General features: G+C 34.8%; 1 protein-coding gene and 2 long non-coding RNA genes across 8 annotated transcripts in view; 2 read left to right on the top strand and 1 right to left on the bottom strand.

Annotated features, from left to right (window-relative positions):
• LOC141446207 (uncharacterized) overlaps nucleotides 1–4,521 on the bottom strand; it is a 47,017-nt gene extending 42,496 nt beyond the window's left edge. Inside the window, exons 1-4 of the long non-coding RNA XR_012453575.1 lie at nucleotides 4,330–4,521; nucleotides 3,002–3,216; nucleotides 2,482–2,587; nucleotides 902–2,319 (exon numbers count right to left, since the gene is read on the bottom strand). This is a non-coding gene — a long non-coding RNA (uncharacterized lncRNA). The remainder of the gene's footprint in view (nucleotides 1–901; nucleotides 2,320–2,481; nucleotides 2,588–3,001; nucleotides 3,217–4,329) is intronic.
• Nucleotides 1–20,088, top strand: part of LOC141446181 (uncharacterized) — a 158,064-nt gene that overhangs the window by 23,883 nt on the left and 114,093 nt on the right. For all 6 annotated transcript variants that reach the window (XR_012453566.1, XM_074112657.1, XM_074112656.1 and 3 more), the window contains exon 3: nucleotides 19,640–19,781. Coding sequence is in view for 5 of the 6 variants with exons in the window: in XM_074112657.1 (XP_073968758.1) it covers nucleotides 19,640–19,781 (142 nt within the window). In the remaining variant the exon portion in view is untranslated. The remainder of the gene's footprint in view (nucleotides 1–19,639; nucleotides 19,782–20,088) is intronic.
• Nucleotides 4,745–11,658, top strand: LOC141446208 (uncharacterized). Its single transcript, XR_012453576.1, has 4 exons — nucleotides 4,745–4,946; nucleotides 10,047–10,199; nucleotides 10,443–10,592; nucleotides 10,727–11,658. It is a non-coding gene; the product is annotated as an uncharacterized lncRNA (long non-coding RNA).

Below are 20,088 nucleotides of genomic sequence, written 5' to 3'. Positions count from 1 at the left end.
CATTATGGGGAGATTTTAGAAGTTAGTTTCAACATCCAAGAAGAAGACGTAAATTATTTTCGTTTTTTTTTTTTAACGATCTTCTCTACACGTAAAAGTTCCGCTTTCACTTACTCCTAAAATTTGGAAGTTTTGTGATCAAAGTCAAATTTTTTTAGGAACTATGCTTCCTCCGGCGATATCCCCAACAGGGGGACCAGACTTAAATTTGACTATCAAAATACTGGCATCATTTTACTGATATTTTCTTTCCATTGCCCCTTTTATGACCAACCCATAGATACCAGAAAGTTTTAAATAGTTTTGTGTATACATTAATTAGTTTAACATAATTCGACTAGTAGAAGTCGATAGAATTAACAGAGCATTCACTCACACATACATACAGTTTAAGCGTGTATGTACATTTTATTTTTAAGTGAAAGAAAAATCGATTTACATTGGCCAAGTAGTAAAAGAGTAGGTCAGATGTTTTCAGTTTGGCTAATAGAGCGAAGAGATATGTTGGCGCCAGGGCGCGCGTGCAAAGCGGTCGATATTTGGCGGGAGTTTAGAGAGAGAACACTACAGAGCACTATAGAGGAGGTGGTGTGGGCGCTTTGGTTCGTAGTACAGAGTGCGGCCCACTCAGCTGCTGCTGCCCGCCCGCCTTCCCGCGCCAAACAGTATGTCCCTGTGTGTGTGTGTGTGTGTGTTTTCGTGTACAATACCCGCCAAAATAAACGCTTCTTAAACACGGTCGCTGCTTTCATTTCAAACTTAAGCAAATATTTTAAATCTATGCTTTTTATTTTTTAATTATGTTGCTCACTTATTTATCTTTTTAGAGAATATTAATATTTATTCAGTAATTTAACAAATAATAATCATATATTTAAACAAAATTGTAGCATTATCTTACTCAGTATCATTTATCCTGTTTCCTTCATCAAGAGGAAACAGCATTGCATCAAGCCATCTTTCGAATCTGACATCTTCCTGTACACCGTCATAGTTTTAGGACAATCCACATTCCAGGGGGGTGCTGCAACTTCTCCAGAAGCATTTTTGGAGTCCTTCTGACATTCTGACGAAAAAGAAAAAAAGTAAAGTAATGGCTACTTAGAGCCAGCGTTTCCCAACCTGTGATAAGCGAAAAATAATCAATAATGGCGGACATAAAAATGTAAAAAAAAAATCAAAGCATAAAAATAACCTTCTCTATAATACATAAAAATTATTTTAATTAATATTATTACACAGTAAAGTTGCTAATATGTATAATAATAAGGTTTGTCTGTCTCAAGATATACGAGAAAATATAGCAGCACATTTAACAGGATTAAAATTGTCTTTCATGGAGTATTTTACCAAAACCCTATATCTCAAATGATAAATGGATTTCAAACCTCCTTCTATAAAGAAAATTTAGGAAAAGCTACATCATTATCAATAACAGATAAAGAAAATTTAATAGAATTATCATGTGACAGAACTTAAATGATAACTATATATAAAAATCTGCTTAAAGAGACTGGATTGTAATGAGTAAGCTCTATCCAAGCAACATTAAATTTAATTGGTACTTACAGGTAGTTGAATGTTTACAAGAAATTAATTTAGAAGATTTGGGCACAAATATAATAATCCTAAAGAAGAACTTTGTAAATTAATTAATAATTTTGAAGAGAAAAATATGTGCGCAATTTTTATTTATTTAAAAAAAAGTTTTAAAACTAAGATCTTACACTTTACAAAGTTTATAAAGTGAACATGAACTTGAACTCCTTTGTAACAGATACATTATATCTCTATACCAATAAAGATGATAATAATAGAATAATACACTCAGGAATAAGAAATTTGCACGAAATACAATCATTTTTACGAAGTGGTACAATTTAGCATGGATGTACTACCAAGTGGTCTAAGCGAGCCAAAAAAAGGTTGAGAAACGCTGATTTAAATGTTAAGCTAGCCGAGCTGTTAAAAGGCGAGGCCAGCAAAGGTAAGAATCAAAAGTGGTGGTGAGTTCGATTCCAGGTTTAGGACTTAGATTTTGATGATATTTTGAGTCAATTATATGCTTGCTACTCGTCTCCGTCCACGACTCCCTGACTATATCGCCTGCCATCAGCTTCATGAAAGACTGCGCACCCAAGTTGTGATTTGTTCTTCGGCTCCAGGTTGTACTCTTTTTTGGTATTGATTTAATAGGACTATAGATACGACCGCAGACGAAAGACAATGCTTATTGAAAATTGAAACGATGCATTACTTTAATATGTGCATTTTGTCCAAAACTGCTGGAAGTATATGGCAGAAAAGCCTATAGGATGCCTGGAATCAAATAAAAACAAAACTAATGGTATTTATAAAGAGGACATTAATAATATTAAGAATAAATTGTAAGTTTCAAGAGAAAGTTAATAAAACTGAGGTAAAAGATGGCTAGGAAAGTTCACAAGAGATTTTTTGCTGTAGAAGACCACGTGTACTTACAGTGCTAATTCAATTTCAAAACTAGAACCGATCCTAGTACTTCCTGTCTCTAGTATTAAGTTGGCAGAATATCTTCTTACCATCGTAGATGACACAAGTGCACGATCTACGGAAGAAAGTTGTGAATTTTAGATCAGATTTAAGATTAAGATTCTAATAGGGCGGCCCTTAAGGCCTACGCCACTGCGACCCCTTTGGATCTATGTATTGTGGCTCCCGCCACTCTAGAGCTTCCACTTTAGACACGTCCGTTTAATCAGTCTCTTAATTTAGATCAGATTTTATTACCAGCAATCATTTTAGAGCTGATCACTGATAGCAGACTTTCCTCTGAAGTACTCGGCATAATTAAAGCTTTTTTTTTGTGAGTTATCTGATGAATTTAAATTACTAGTTGTACCATCCAGTGTATGGCAAAGTATGTTTTAACGAGGATGGAAATGTTAATTTAATATTTAATAACGCTAATGATTGAATTAAAAGAAAATTTCACTCTATAAAGGAAAGCAAAAGTACCTACCTGCGATCTGAGCGATGAGGTTAGGACTGTTCGCTGGGTTACAATATTCAGCAGCTGAGGTTCTATATACACTGTAAACACAGCTAAATCTGCGTGTTACATAATTTAGCTCGTTAGCTGTATAACCCAATATTAGGTGCCGCAGTAGTCTACACCTGTCTCTACTATTGTTACACTTCCAAATGGCGCCCAAGATGCTCTCTCATGTGTGTTCGCTAAATACACATTAATATTAGCGATAATTATTACCAACATCTGGATATAATTTTCTATTCCATGACAATACCATTTAAATAATTCTCCTTGATTTATTCAAGCTGAATAAATAAAATAAGTTTTCTTTAAAATTAAAAAATTGTATTAAAAAAAAACATAATTAATTATATATTACACAACAATTTTTTTTCTCAAAATGGGAATATCTTGAGTATGTTCAAAATTTGAGAACATCCTTTAACCTTTGCGTATACGTAAGGCAGGTTATAAATTTGTTCTACAATTTCTATTTTATGAATCTTGCACTTAGTGTTCATGCGCACAAATAATCGACATGTATCGAAACTCCGGGACGATTAGAGTACGCATACAATTACTCAGGTTCACAACAATTAAATGATAGTATCGAATAAAGTTAAACATCGCAATCAATATTTCCAGATGAGGAGAAAGAAAAAACAAATAGTATTTAGAACTATTAAATTAGAACTCTAAAGAGGAGTTTCAAGATTATCCCCCAATAAGAACTGTGCTTAAATAATCAAAGGAACTATTCTCCAAAAAAAAAAAATCGATAATAAAAAGGTATTCCTTATCGACCGATTTTTTATACAAATATAGAATTTTTTGGGCATATTTCTTTGTAAATAAGTCATGAAGCCGTTCATTACACTGAAAAAGGCCGTTAGACGGAGGTTACTAGCAATCATACTTTGCTATTCATTTTTAGTATTAACCATTAAATAAAATCCAAGGCCGAGACCGTGAATCAAACCCAGTAACAAAATACTTCTCAGTTCGGCATTGTGTCGTCTTCGATTATAGATTTTCCGAAATAAATTCGTACTGATAAACATTGACCGTTCTACAAATACAAAATATGTACAAAAAGATAAGAAAAAAAAAAAATAATAAGGCAATTGTGAATTCTCCATTTTCAATATCTTCACAAGCATAAGAAATTCAACCTTTATAATTTAGAATAGAAAAATTTGGTGTAAACAGTTACACTTCTTTCTCTTATAGCGATAAGACGCTATTCTCAATTATTGAAATACATCTGCACTAATTTTTCGGAGCTATTAATTTAAATTGATGTGTATTGTACTCACGATTGTTTACTACAATGAGAAGTAACCTTGTTCTTGATTGTTTTCTTACTTCTTGAAGTTGGTCATCAGTTAGTTTTCTACTCTTTACTTGGGGTTCCACAAATCTGTTTTCAGAAATATTTTTTCAAAGATTTTTTATTATAAATTCACGCTCCACGAAGAACGAGTAAAATACGAGCCAAAATATACTGAATATAAAGGAAGGGATTTATAGGTTATAAAACAAGGATGCTCAAATTGTAGAATAATATTTAAATCTTATGGATAACTTATAATTTTAAATTTATAATTGCATTTTTTTTTAATGAAAATAATAAACTTTTAGATTAGTATTTGTGATTAATTTAAAAATGAAAATCAACTCATTAAGCGCACAATATGACAGTGCAAATTTGAAGGCATTGACAAAATATGTATTCTTCCACCAAAAAACCAGTGTTATTGAAGGCTCTGTTTAGTTAAAATAAAATTGCATTTTAATATCTTGTGCTGGGTAACTTAGTAAAACTAGTTTTTAAAAGGAAATAAACCGAAGAAAACTAACAAATAACTAACTTTCAAGAAATAGGAAAACATTCTAGCAAGGTTACTTCTCATTGCTAGTTAAGGGAACAATCGTAAGTACAATTAACTGTATAAATAAATGGTTATGAAAAATTAAAATGTATTTTTAGTGAATGATAATTTGTTTTTGATTTTTCAAATACACTCAGTAAACTCATTTTGTAAACTCACAAAATTTGTAAACCACTTTTGTGTACTTAAAGTATACCTCTTAACAAACATTTGTAGTGAAAACTTAAAATCGAGGTGCAGCTGATTACACTCTCGTTCCATCCACTAACTTCAAAAAAGAGCTATAATCGATCAGATATTGTAATGGCCGTTACTATGTCCTCATTTGCCCAGCCAGCATGTACTACGTACTACATGCATGTGTGGCCTCATTGTTATCTTGTAACCCAGTGTCCCTTATCTGTTGTACTTACATATTTATTGTGCTGTGGCTGAGGATGTGTTTGCAATGGTGGTGCACAGTGTATAAGATGCCCTGCTCTTTATGTAAATTAGATTCTGCTCGAATCTGCCTTACGCCTTTATACCATCTTTCTTCAAGTTGGTGTATTGTGAGGCACACTACACCCCCTTCATTGCTGGCTTTTTTTTTTCCTAGTAAGGCGGCCATATTAAGTTCTCCATCTGCGACAAACTTCATTGTTGAGTCACCATGTGTACTATGTTATTTACCACACATCTACTTACTAGCACTTCTTAGGCATGACTTGTTCCACATTTTTACATCTTTGGGCTTTTATTTATTTATTGCTTTACTTTAGCGTGAAAAAAATCGATCTACGAGGTGTGGCTATTTAATAATGAGACTGATGCTGCTACAGAAGAACTATGCATGCGCCAAATCCTGACGACCGAAAGCATGATACTACACATGTAGTAGAGCAACGAATTGTCGTGAAATTTCACATCAAAACTTGGGTAAAACCGCTACTGAAACTTATCTTTTATTAAAAGAAGTTTTATGGCGATGAATGTTGTATCACATGCACAAAAGTTTTTGAGTGGTTCAAGCGTTTCCAAGATGGCCGAGAAGACGTCGGAGATGATGACCACCCGGGCCGCGCCCTTCCACGTCCAAAAACGAATGAAAATATCGATTATAATTAATCAACATTACTACCGCGTGAGGTGCTTGCTCAACTCCGTTGAAAGAGTAAAGAAAAAAAACGACCCCGATTTGTGAAAGAACAAGTCATGGGGGCACTCCATCAAGGACAACGCGCCAGCTCACACTGCATTGTCTGTCACAAGACGACGTTTCTAGCCAAGTACAACATCCCAGTTTTAGGCCTTATTCGCCTGACCTGGCCGCCCAATGTGACTTTTATCTGTTCCCCCAAAGTCAAATCTGCATTAAAAAGGAACACGATTTTTCAGTCTGTTGAAGCTGTGAAAGAAAAAGCGGCACGCAGAGCTCACAGAAAAAGACTTCCAGCACTGTTTCGAAGTAAGTCCGCAGGGAGCATTGTAGTGATAGAGGAGAGGTGTATATTGAAGGTGATAATAACTAAATATGTATAAATTTAAAATAAAATGTTTTTCAGCAATAGTCTTGTTATTTTAATAGACACGCCTTGTACATCTCTTCATAGTGCTCCTTCCCGGACAACCGCTCCTAGGAACAAGACAGAATGACAAACCTTAGAATTAAAAAAAATAAGCATTATGCTAACTAATGATTTTCTGAGGAATTAGCTTATACAGGACATGGAAGAACGACCCTTTATCAACAATTGTGTAAAAATTCGGGCTTTCCGACAAAGAGGTTTGCACCCTTGTGATTTAAAGCCAGAAAAAAATCGTTTAAGGCAATTTCTTGTTATTTCGATGTTGAGTGATTGGTTTTAAAAAACTTGTCTGAAACATGTGAATGTGGCAGAATCTAGTCTTTAAGTCGAAAGCTTGAAAAAAATAAGTAATAAGACAGAAAGTGACATTTTCTCTTGGAATCGTAGATCCTTTCCCAAAAGCCCATATGTTCCCTTGATTAGTTTAACGTATTAATTAAAAAAAAAAAAAATCCGTCATAAAAAGCACAAAATGAAGTTAGAAATGGGCGGAGACTGCAGTAAGATGACAGTGGGTTCTTACTAGGGATTGTAAACGTGCAGTGGTCGGGCTGACTGTGCATGTGCCGTTATCCCCATGACATGTTTGCTGATGCAAGTTTAATTGAGACAAGAGCATGAAGATTGCATGAGACGAGGATACTAAGGATCTAGTCAAGGATTCTGTAGCCACGTTCCACACGAAATCCACAGACCATTCTGTTTTTTTTCTTATATTCTACTTTATTGCTGCTTGTATATTATGGAGGAGATTGTCCTTGAAAGACGATAGGTTCTTGGAGATATTATCTATTCTGCACACAGGTGAATACTGGAATAGACACTCCAGACTCTCCCACACATCAAATATTGCCATGCTGGCAAGTGTTTATATATTTACCACTGCCCAGGTGTTCATGCGAATGTAAGGAGAGCTTCGTATCTTGTTAAAAGAATAAATAAATTAAGTTGCTACTTTTTATAAAGCAAAGAATATTTATACAACGTTACGCAATCATTAATTTTTCATTCTACTTAAGAGCATATAAACAAGTATTGCAAACGCACAAAATTTTCGATTTGGAGTTTGTTTGTTTGAAAATGTTCGTCTTCATATTTCTGATTTTCCAAGATAATCTCGGCCTATGACCGAGTTGTAATTGCAATGAAAAAATTATCCCAGGAGAAAAAGATAATTTATTTTTATTTTTGCATAATTTCATTCTTTATTAGATACCTATGGTGGGAAAAATAGTGAAAAAATTCTAGAGTTACATTTCTAATGAGAGAATACGTTTAAAAAGTCTTAATGGTGGAACGTAGAAGTGGTATGTAGGCGTGTAATTGAGCGTGGTTTAGCCCTACCTACCTACGATTCTATTGGCCAGAGTACACGCCCACAAGACGCTTGATCGGTCCGCCATTAGGATTTTCAATGTTTTTTTTCACTATTAAAACAATAGTTTAGAATTTTTTTACTATTTTTTCCTCCGTAGGTATTTCATAAAGAATCAAATTATGCAATAAAAATTTTTACCACAAAATTTAATGTAATTTTTTACTTGACTGTTTCATTCCGACAAAATTCTTAAATCAAATCAAAATTTAGATACATCATAATTGAAATAAAACATATTCTGCAATCATTCATAAACCGTAGTTGATGGTGTGACGTAATATAAATTTTCAAAATAATTTATTTTTATTTTTGCATAATTCAATTCTTTATTAAATACCTATGGTGGGAAAAATAGTGAAAAAATTCTAGAGTTACATTTCTAATGAGAGAATACGTTTAAAAAGTCTTAATGGTGGAACGTAGAAGTGGTATGTAGGCGTGTAATTGAGCGTGGTTTAGCCCTACCTACCTACGATTCTATTGGCCAGAGTACACGCCCACAAGACGCTTGATCGGTCCGCCATTAGGATTTTCAATGCTTTTTTTCACAATTAAAACAATAGTTTAGATTTTTTTTACTATTTTTTCCTCCGTAGGTATTTCATAAAGAATCAAATTATGCAATAAAAATTTTTACCACAAAATTTAATGTAATTTTTTACTTGACTGTTTCATTCCGACAAAATTCTTAAATCAAATCAAAATTTAGATACATCATAATTGAAATAAAACATATTCTGCAATCATTCATAAACCGTAGTTGATGGTGTGACGTAATATAAATTTTCAAAATAATTTATTTTTATTTTTGCATAATTCAATTCTTTATTAAATACCTATGGTGGGAAAAATAGTGAAAAAATTCTAGAGTTACATTTCTAATGAGAGAATTCGTTTAAAAAGTCTTAATGGTGGAACATGGAAGTGGTATGTGGGCGTGTAATTGCGCCCTACCTACCTACGATTCTATTGGCCAGAGTACACGCCCACAAGACGCTTGATCGGTCCGCCATTAGGATTTTCAATGCTTTTTTTCACTATTAAAACAATAGTTTAGAATTTTTTTACTATTTTTTCCTCCGTAGGTATTTCATAAAGAATCAAATTATGCAATAAAAATTTTTACCACAAAATTTAATGTAATTTTTTACTTGACTGTTTCATTCCGACAAAATTCTTAAATCAAATCAAAATTTAGGCACATCACAATCCATTGTTCTTGAGAAGCCCTTTCCAACCGTATACGATCTCTGTATTTGGTTTTGACTTTTTGACGCGTATAGGTCGACATTATATATTTTGATAATATTTTTTTATTCCAATACCTTAATATATTAACTGACACTATTTTACACTAATGTTTTATATACAATCGATAGATTGTGACGACAGCTGATGATTAAAACATAAACGAACATCGTAGCTTCTCCTGAGTCAAAAGTTATACTAAAATTGCAAATCTCGATACGCAGCAAAATGATCTCAAAATGGCGGCGCTTCCCCCTCCACCGCGCGCGCGCGATGTGTCACAGTCCTCGCTTATCGTAATGAATTCTTTGATCCTTTAGCTATCCAGTGGTCTAATTTAATTTTGGATGTAGACGATAGATTCGAAACTATAATGCCAAACTGTACCCCCGATTTTTGTTATCATTAGGTTTTTTGGATTGCCTCCATATGATAGCAAATTTAAAGACGTATTCACGTAAAAAAAAAAAATCTGAATTCTTAAAACTGTCTCCTTCAACAAATTAAAAAATCTGAGGTAACTTTTTTTTACTTACATGTTTTTCTTTTTCTTTTTGGTTTACGGTATTTAAAATTTTCTCAAAACTTAAATTCGTATTCAAACAACGGCACTAGCACATAAAACCTTCCGCGAGAGGTTATAAGTCTGCATAGTGCTGAACTCTGTCATACACGGCCATCTAACATATCTCTCAACGATAGCTCAGTAGTATATTACAATTACCTTCTTGTTTATTCTGTCTTTACTCTCCCTTAGTACTGTGCTAATGACTTCCCAATCTAGTTAGAGTAATGACGTAGTAAACTTACGCGTAGTAAGTCATTTAATAATGACGTAGTAACTTTTTTGCCTATCTTTATAAAGAGGTTTTCACCCGCCATTATTACTTACGCGTCCTATAGTTATTGCTGGTTATCTTTTGAGATTAAGCATGGATTCCTTCCAGGTTTTGGCAGGCTGTTTTAATGATTATGCATTTATTCTAAATGCCTCGAAATCCAGGCAATATGTACCACAATACTCATCCAGAAAGTTCATCCATCAGAAGTCTTATATTAGAAAATTACTCGTATGTCTCTGAAATTGATACTTCTCTTATGTAAGTAATTATTTAATTATTAACGTTAATTTTTTGCTACCCAAAAAAGGGTTTATATTGCCAAAATTGTTTTCGTAAATTGTCGGAAAAAATTTTCAATACGAAAAGTTATGGTGTGGTTTCCGTAATTTTGAAAAAGTGATTCATTTACTTCTCAAATAATATCCAATCTTTAAAAAAGAATTCTGAGTAACTCCACTGATTAAGAAGTGTATATATTTCTCTAATTTTGTTTGGTTATAGATTATGATTCTTTTAAAGAATACGAGTATATCCTATTTCTCCAGTACCTCTACAGAATTATTCGGGACAGCATCAATGAATTACTGAGTTCTTTTCCGTTCAAAATATGCCCAGCAAATGGAAGGATTTAATTTTTTTTGGATAAGTCAGGTAGTATTTCTTTTTTATTTTTGCGATTTCTCTGTGTAAATAACGAAATTAAATATTCAGATAATAATATTTTGTGATTTCTTTCAAAGTATTTGACCAGCATACTTATGTTTTCTCTCTGATACTTCTTGCAGAAATGGAAGAATGATTTGGCTAACTAAAGAAAGGCAGAATGAAGAGAGCAAAAAGAAAGACAAGCACGGTGGACTGGGACTAGCAAAGTTCAGATGTGGTTGGCTGTAATAAAAACTGGGCCACTTTATTGCACACATACAATACCGTCTCTCCTCTTGAGAATTGTTATTCTATCAAGAAGTCCATGAGGGATTTGGACACATCCAGGCCCTCTTCTTAGATAGGGCCAAGCACAGAGCCAAGGCACGCCATACTGTACGGAGTAATGGTGAAAGCTTGGGGGGGGGGGTATACAAGAACGCTTGGTGGTGGAGGCAGGTTGGACGTAAAGTATGTCGCATGTTGCACGCACATCTCACATTTTTATAAGAGAAACTTGCTCGCTGTGCGTGATCTCTGACTTTTATTTTTTCTTTTTGTAAGAAAATATAACATCTAGAGGGCCCCAAATGAACCTATTCGTAAATCTTTGTGCAGCACAAACTACGCCTTCTATATTTCCTCACTGATGAGTTATTGATCCCACAGAGCTAAGTTACGTAATATCGGAAAGTTACTCTAGAACATGCTGCCTATATATTCGCCTATTTCTTATCCGAGTTTCGGAACAAGGACTCTTACATTTATCAGGATCATTCATGTTAATCATAAAAAATTGTGAATCTTTTTCTTTGTTTTTCTTCCGGTAGAACTGGTAGTATTATTAGTTCAACGATTAATAATTAAGTAATTATTTTAGCCTTATAACTCTGTAAGGTTCACACCATAGACCTTTTAAGAAAGGGGTGGTAGCCAGGGGTGTTCGTAGGTAATCTGAGGGTACGTACACAACGGAGCTATGAGCATAGATGATAGGAGAGATGCATCAGCGCTTAAAGAAAAACCTAATACATTCGAATGTGAGCGTGCACAACGAAGAAGCTGCGACTAGTGACTCATACGCGCTGTTATAAACGAGCATAGATCATACAATTAAATATTTAAATTTTCTGCTAGCTGGACTCCAGTATCGGAGCTTCAAATTTGACTGCTGTTCAAAATATCTCTGTTTTTTCAAGACATTTGGTGAAAACCGGCATTATTTTTTTATTATTTACTTTTAAACAATATTTTGTTTTTTAAATCGTGCTTACATTTATTTTTATGTGTATTTATTTGTTTTTTCTCAATAAAACCATTACTTACCAGAGTAATCAGTAGTTTTTCTTCTATGGTTATAGGATTTCCATGACAATTTTTCCGTTTTCTTAATTTTGACTTTATTTTTTACTAAAATATAGTCGAATGTGGGTGGACCCATCCTCACATATCCAGAAATTTCTAAGTTCCTTATATAAATGGTGAAATTCACCCGAAGTACTTGGTTTTTTATTTATGGGATGTACGTAAAGAAAAGATATCGCCAAAACTCTCAATATTCCACCATCAACGCTTTCTACAATTCTAAGTCACTTGACTAAGTCAAGCCGCATTGTAACAAAAAACTGTTCTTCATTTTCTTAATTAGGTACATATGTATATTATTATTTATTGAAATGTTAATACATATGTATTTTTTTTGTCGTTTTCATTATTTTTACTATTTTACTTGAGGCTATATGTCTAAAACTTAGGTAAGCTCATACGTATTTTCAATATACGTATGTACATACATATATACATAATAAAAACTCTTAATAATTCGAATTTTTCTTGTAGTCCCTTGGATTTCGATTTATCGAGAGTCGACTATACTTGGAAGTTAATTCAAGGCAATGTGAGATTGTCTGACATTTCTATGAGTATTTTGATACCAAAAGGGATACTTGGGCATTTATTTTGAGGAAAGGCTCATTAAAAAACGTCATTAGCTAACAACAGTGAACATGTACGGAAGTCAACTAACATTAAGTGGAAACTTCCAAGATAAATGAAAAACTTCTGTAAGAAGGAGAAGAAAAGTTCTTGGAGGGGACGAGATATAGATTTCTTTGAACTATGGTTGACATGAATGCCAACTGGTATTTAGTTAGCGTTGGAATACTGGGGGTGCGCTGTTTCTGGTTCCGCTTTGGGGCTATTTGGAGTGAGGTGACCCAGTTTACTGGGGAGTTTTTCATACATGCTCCAGCGCTCGGGTGGTGCATAATTATAGGCGCCCCTTGCGGTTGAATATAGTTAACCTTAATTAGTGTAAAGATTGATAAAGTTTGTTGTTGGTTGATTCAGGCGATGTTTGGCCGCTGCCATTCTCAGCAGTCAATATTTCTTCGTTCTCTATCCTAGGATTACCTATAAAAGTTTCTATTGAATTTCCCATTCTCAGTTAAATCACTTACATAAGAGTAGCCGTTGTACGTAACCTGCACTTGTACTAACCTCTCGCTTACAAAGATAAGCCGACCTTGTTGAAGTCACAGCTATGCATAAAATAGTATAGATTTATTTATTACAAACCCGGGACAGGTCCTGGTACCTTAAGACAAAATGCCAGAGTCTTTTATTGTACCCATTCCCTTTGTTATAGCTAAAGTCTTTCCTCCTTAGGTGTACCAGGTATTTGCCCACTAGTCTTCCTTTTTTTTGCGACAGGAAGTCCTCCGGCTATTACGCTGTTAATCTTGCAGCGACTACAAACTGGTGGAGGCCTTAGCCTCCTCTTCCTGACACATCCTGTCCTTGGGCTCTAGATTAATCTCTAAACCTGTGACGTAATGGTGTAGACTTGTTATTTTACAGTTAATAGGATTCTACGATGCTTCTTGTAGACTGAGTGGTAAGCATTAAGACAATGGAAAGTGCTAGTAGAAACAACAATAGATTTAATATTGTATAATTAATGATTTGTATTATTTAATATTAATTATAATAGTAATAGTAATTACTATAACTAATCTAGGAAACTAATTAATGCAGTATATGATGCAGAGAACATGGCTAAACGGTATAACTAAAGTGTTCTACTTATCGTTTCGTAACAGGATGGCTAATAGCCTCTTTGGATGGGTAGTCCCTTTCTTTTAAAGGAGCTACAAGAAGATTACTCTTCTAAGCCTTGCCCACTCCCACTTTTAGAATCCCTGAATTCTACGAATTATCTCTGCTTTTCCTAACCTTTACTACCATGTGAAGAAAAGTGGTTTATTGTCCATTGTAGTCCTTGTAGTTCTTATAGGAAAAAAAACCTCACCTTTTTGCTAGGCTTTACCCCACCAGATGTTTTTGCATATTATCTTTCTTGGTCTTGTAAGTGCCAGAGAGGCATCATAAGTTAAACTAACGATTGTAAGAAAGTATATGTACAATAAAAGACGTTTCCTCTCTTTCAGACTCTTGAGAGTAAACTGGACTTTTCTTTTCCAAAGAGGAGCAGGCGACCTTGATTTGCTTGAATTTGCCACAGTTATTAAAAAGTGGAAATGGCAAAGTAAGACCTCTGTAGTTACGTATTGCAAAAAAAAAGGGAAACTGCATGAAATAAGTAAATATGTGGTATATAGGTTCATAATTTGAGTTTCAGATACCTAGAGCTAAATTTTGCCCCCCCACTCTGGCATCAATTTATTTCCAATACAATCAGTTTCAGCGTGCATGTTTTTTCCTGTTTCTGATAGATTTTTGGATTTTCTTCCATCATAAGGTAGTTGGTTAATCAGTTTGCTCTAGAGAATATGATTTCCTCTATGTCCTATGTTTAATCGAGAAAAAACAAAAACTGATGCCACGACGGACAAAACGTGTGCTGTAATACAATTCGTTTGCAATGAAATACTCTAATTCATGCAGGTTCGGACCCTGAAATTTAACTAGTGTGGTTTTTCGTCTTTGAGGTAGACTGTACACATACATAGAATAGAATACATTAAATTAGGGCGTCCTCAAGGCCTACGCCACCGCGACCCCTATGGATCTATTGTGGCTCCCCGACTTTAGAGCTCACCCTCCAGACCCGTCCGCTTAATCTGACTCTTAATTCTGGAGAGTGGCTCCTGGGTAAAGCTCACCAGGCCTTGGTTTTTCCTCCCCGAGAAGTAACATTTTTTCAGGCGGGGCTTAATGTCCAACTACCAATTTACTAGGTGTCGTGGACGGAGGCGACTAGCTAACTAGATAACATTTACTATTTCTCATTTAAAAACATTAAATGAAAAGTTTTAACCTAAAGACCGGGGATTCGAACCCAGTTTCCACAATGCATATTAGCTTTGCAGGTCTCATTTGCCTCGCACTATGACGTCACATTTTTTTTTTTAAAGTGACCATTATCTAGAAGCTCTCAAGGTGAAAATGGCCATGGGTTGTTGCATTGTTGGACGACAATCATCACAGTCGTGTTGTTCACTTATTACCTGAATGTGTACTTTATAGCAGGATCTACCCAAATTTAATTAGGTCAGAACAACTGTGCGGTTCATTCACTTTAGAAGACCCCACTCCTATTGTCAATTAAATGACATTTTGTTTAAGTTAGGTAAAGTTGTGTGTGTGTGTGTGTGTGTATGTTCATAGTTCACGCCCAAATTGGCTTTTTGAATTACGCGGCTCACTGTGGGAGTCCGCAGGGACAGACAAAAGGGTCGGATCTGTGAGCGAGGGAGAGAGAGAGAGAGAGGGAGTGAGAGGGTGAGCATCTGAATAGAATGGACATGAGAGAATTGTCATACCCACTGAGCCCCCCCCCCCCGAATGAACAGCTGTCCAGTGTAGGTGTCGCCGGAGGGGGTCCGCTGAAACAAAAAAATAAAAATAATCCCCAGCCTCTAGTTTGCTTTGGCCCAGCAACAATATTTTCATTAGCACGCTACACTCTTGAATTTTCATTTCCTTTTCAGAGTATTTATTTTATTTTTCCATCCACTGTGTTATTTATTTTTTGTCCAGCAAAAATGGCAACACTCAAAAACTTTTATCTCGTTGGAGTACCCAAAAAAAATACTAACTCTCTCATAAAGTGCTTGCTTGATAGATGATTTCTTGACCTACATTCTTTTTCTTCTTTTTTGATGATCAATTTCGGGAATTTGAATTAGGTTAAAATAGATTCTGGGCTGATATTTTAGAAAAATTATACAAATCTGGAGGCTATAAATATAATATAATATTTTGCCAAGCTGTCTACCTAGGAACTACTTCATCGTCAGGTCTTATGCTATTGACAGTTACAATATTATGGTAAGGTCGGTGAGTCTTCTGTTCTGTTTGCGGTAAAAATATCCTAATTGTCATTAGAAAAGCCCTGTTGATGACCTAGTCCCTGTAGGTCGACAGCTTGGGAAAAATAAAATTTAAAACAAAAGAGGGACTGAGCTTAGGATTATTCCTTCTTCCTTCTGGATTAATGAATCAAGTCATCAAGAACAATAAACCAATACTTATCCTTTTGGATTAATGAGTCAAGTCACCAGGAACAATAAACAATACTTATCCTTCTGGATTAATGAATCAGTCACCAAGAACAATAAACCAATACTTATCCTTCTGGATTAATGAATCATTCATCAAGAACAATAAACCAATACTTATCCTTCTGGATTAATGAATTCAGTCACCAAGAACAATAAACCAATACTTATCCTTCTGGATTAATGAATTCAGTCACCAAGAACAATAAACCAATACTTATCCTTCTGGATTAATGAATTCAGTCACCAAGAACAATAAACCAATACTTATCCTTCTGGATTAATGAATTCAGTCACCAAGAACAATAAACCAATATTTATCATTCTGGATTAATGAATCAGTCACCAAGAAAAATAAACCAATACTTATCATTCTGGATTAATGAATCAGTCACCAAGAACAATAAACCAATAATTATCCTTCTGGTTTAATGAATCAGTCACTAAGAACAATTACTTATTCTTCTGGATTAATGAATCAAGTCACCAAGAACAATAAACCAATACTCATCCTTCTGGATTAATGAATCAAATCACCAAGAACAGTAAACCAATACTTATCCTTCTGGATTAATGAATCAGTGTTATACATTTTTTGTACTATATTTAACAATATATCAACCTTAGTATAAAGTTTATTTTAATAGACACCCCTATTTTGCATTTTTTACTAAATTATAGTCCGATTTTTAGTGTTTATGGTTTCAGTCTTTTATTATCGTATTTTTTGCTTCTCAACTTTCCTTAATCCATCATGGCCACCATCGACGGCCTTGACGGCCCCGAGGGGTGTTGCCTACTTTGAGAACCTGTACACAGCATCTTTACTAATGCTGAGATTTCTGAGCATAGTTTTATGCTTAGTTATTTTTAGCTAGTAAAAGGATGAACAGTTTTGTTAATTATTTACTCTTAACTTTTCTAGAAACAAATTTACAGTAACAAAGGTATAACCGTTGTTAGGTCATCTGTGTGCTAAAAAGAGTCAGGTAAAAATGATCTGTGTTTACGCCGCGCACGTATGCGACTCACTCTAAAACTTATAGACACAAAAGGTTAATGTTCGTTTGACCAGTCTTCCAATATTAAGTTGAACTTAGCTCGCTAATAAGCCTTAAACTTCATTATAGGGCTTAGATCTACTCTCATCCAGCAACCAGCGTCACAATCCAGTGTTCTTGCTTAGCTACCTCCTTTAATAACTATTTTGCAAATTCCAGCCAGATGAAGAAACCTCTTTTTAGAAGTGAGAAGAAAACTAAGGACCTACAAGAAGGAAACTGAATAACAGAATTTTTTACATTGTTTTTATTGGTATTTTTTTTACCTAGTTCAGTTGACCTCAAGATATTTTCACCATCCCCTTGTGGATGCTGGTTTGGTTTAGATAGCTCTTTCATTATTTGTTGTGTTTATGTGGGTGTTACAATAGATCTTACAAAAAAAAAAAACAGATACTACTGTAAAATAACTGGGTCATTGTTGCGGAACACATACACTTCCAGAACTGACGTCATATAAAAAAAAAACAGATGCAAACTATGACGTCATATATCCGTTGTGGTAGTAGTGTATATAGCAGATCAGTGTTTGTTGTTTGTACACACACGGACACCTGTTGATCCAGGAGTCAGCTAGCGCCCCTGCTGGCTACGTCCCAACATATTCCTCTGACTCCATCACGCCCCTCACTCTCCAGTTGGTTCTAACGTCTAACCATTCCTATAACTGGACTTTATTTACTTCAGAAAATATTATTTTTTTTTTCTGATCTGGTCAATTTTAGAGATTCTCGGAAGTGTTTAAGAAATATTTGACGTTGAAGTCAGTGTAGGGGGTTGAATACTTTTTAGTTTCGATCGAAATCCCTTAATCCGGAAGTGTGCCTTTGATGATGATGAGTTTTCCATAAACTCAAATGTAAAGTTTGATGTCCGAAATGTGAATCTGCAATTTTTAAGCTAGAGTTCACAAAACCACTAGCTGATTTTCTTAAACTCATCATTTCTGTACAAGAGTATTCAAAACGGACATGAAAACTCAACTTCCGGATATCTGTTAGTTGTAAATACTTTCCTCTTAAAATAGGTAACAGGAAGGAGGACAGTGATTCCTCGTCTTTCTGAGTCCTGGGAGATAGAATATATTACTAGGATGGGCCTTTACAGAAAGTTCTAGGAGCGTCTTTGCCCGCCCTACTGACGTCAACCACCGGCTATCGGCTTCAAGAAATGGGACTGTCTCTATTCTTCAACTAACACAATTTCCAAGATGGGAGGATACTGATAATGAAAATTACGGGGCAATAAATAAAATTTAGAGTAGGTAGATAGCGCTGGTGTGCAATGGCACATTAGTTTTAATAACATCCACTAATAGTAACGCTATGTATGCACACTTCAGCAATTCAGAAAATCGATTTCAATAATCGACTAAGAGGGTGAGGGGGCAGGCAGCAAGTCGGTACGCCATTAGCTGGTCTATCGTGACCGCTTGCGCGACCTTGCCGCTTTGTTCGTGACTGCTTCCCTCCCCTCCCATTCTGGCACCAATTTATTTCAAATACAAAAAAAAAAAAAAGAAAAATTTAGTTTCACTCTAAATATTCATGCTAAAACTAATTATCCTCCTCAAGTCGTACAGAAAATGTATGAAAAGTTTTCGCAGTGATTAAAGTTCCATAGAGATATCCGTTCGTTTCTCATATAAACTCACTCTTACTATTAGTAAGAGTGCTACTGTCTTAATGGAATTGAATTTTGCGCAGAGTAGTAGTAAAAGGGCTATTCTGGGTTGTGCAGTATGATGGTCATATATATAAAGAAAAGTATGTAGTGGAAGACTGAATTTCTTGGTCGAATTTCTCGGCCTTGTTAACAGGTTTGAAGGAGTGGGATTGAAATCCAATCTATGAACTCCCAATCTAGTCATTAACCCTGAACTTTCATTTGTCTCTCTTCCTCCCTACTGACCTAGATTTGAGTGAGAGAGAGAGACGAAATCATGAATCATATGTGACGAAATCATAATTTATATTGTGTGACCCAGAATGTACCTTTTATACCTACTCCTGGAAACGCAATAATGCACCTGAGTAGAATGAAGTTAGCATTACTACTGTTTGTTTGTTGGTATCGATAAATACAGTAAACATAAAACTGATTTTTTCCCCCAATAAACGTTTTGGAAAAAATATATGTATGTAAGACGGTTTTCAAAGCAGATTTTATTATTCTGTAAAGAATATAATTTTATAAATAAATTAATACATACATAAACAATTAATTAAAACAATAAAATACCTGTAAAGAATAATTAAATTACTAGTTATCTTTCACCGTCGTTAAACACTATGAAAAACTGTAACGTAAACACTCGTAAAATGACGCTAGACCTTCCTAGACTATAACCTAACATTCAGGCTATGTGGCGTTGTTGGCGGCAGCCCCCTCTGATGGCACTTTTACATATATGATTATATTATTCCATTGACACAGTGCTGTGCTAAGATCATTTTCTATTATGTTCCAGTAAATATAGACCAGAATTCTGAGGAGGTACGCGAGTTCAGCGTCTGGCTGGATGATGATTGTGTACTGGGCTCCGACACTTCCGGCGACCCAATTACCGCCTTCAACTGGACAGCGCCCAATGCTGCCAACATTACTTTTAGGTATGCTCACTTCTATTATTACTAATTCTCGCTATTCTGATTCAGGTAGTTAACTTTAACGTTTAATCAACGAAACTGCTACTACATTTTTATTAAGGCGATGATAGTGTATAATTACTTTTATTTGAAAAAATATTTTACATGAGAAATACATATAAGGGATATTTTTTTGTGCGTGGTTGGTAGGAGATGCTTTCTTCTTGAATGCCAATTAGCTTAATACTCGGTCGTATCCATACTACAGTAGTGATATGAATTAAATCTGTAACAAAAAACAAAAATTGAAGATGATGTACCGGAAGTAAAA

The sequence above is a fragment of the Rhodnius prolixus genome, unplaced genomic scaffold (assembly GCF_049639745.1).
Source record: "Rhodnius prolixus isolate KJV_2025 unplaced genomic scaffold, Rpr scaffold_1, whole genome shotgun sequence".
Taxonomy (NCBI): Eukaryota; Metazoa; Arthropoda; class Insecta; order Hemiptera; family Reduviidae; genus Rhodnius; species Rhodnius prolixus.
Note: the sequence above shows the minus strand (reverse complement) of the source record. Positions and strands in the feature narration are given on the sequence as shown.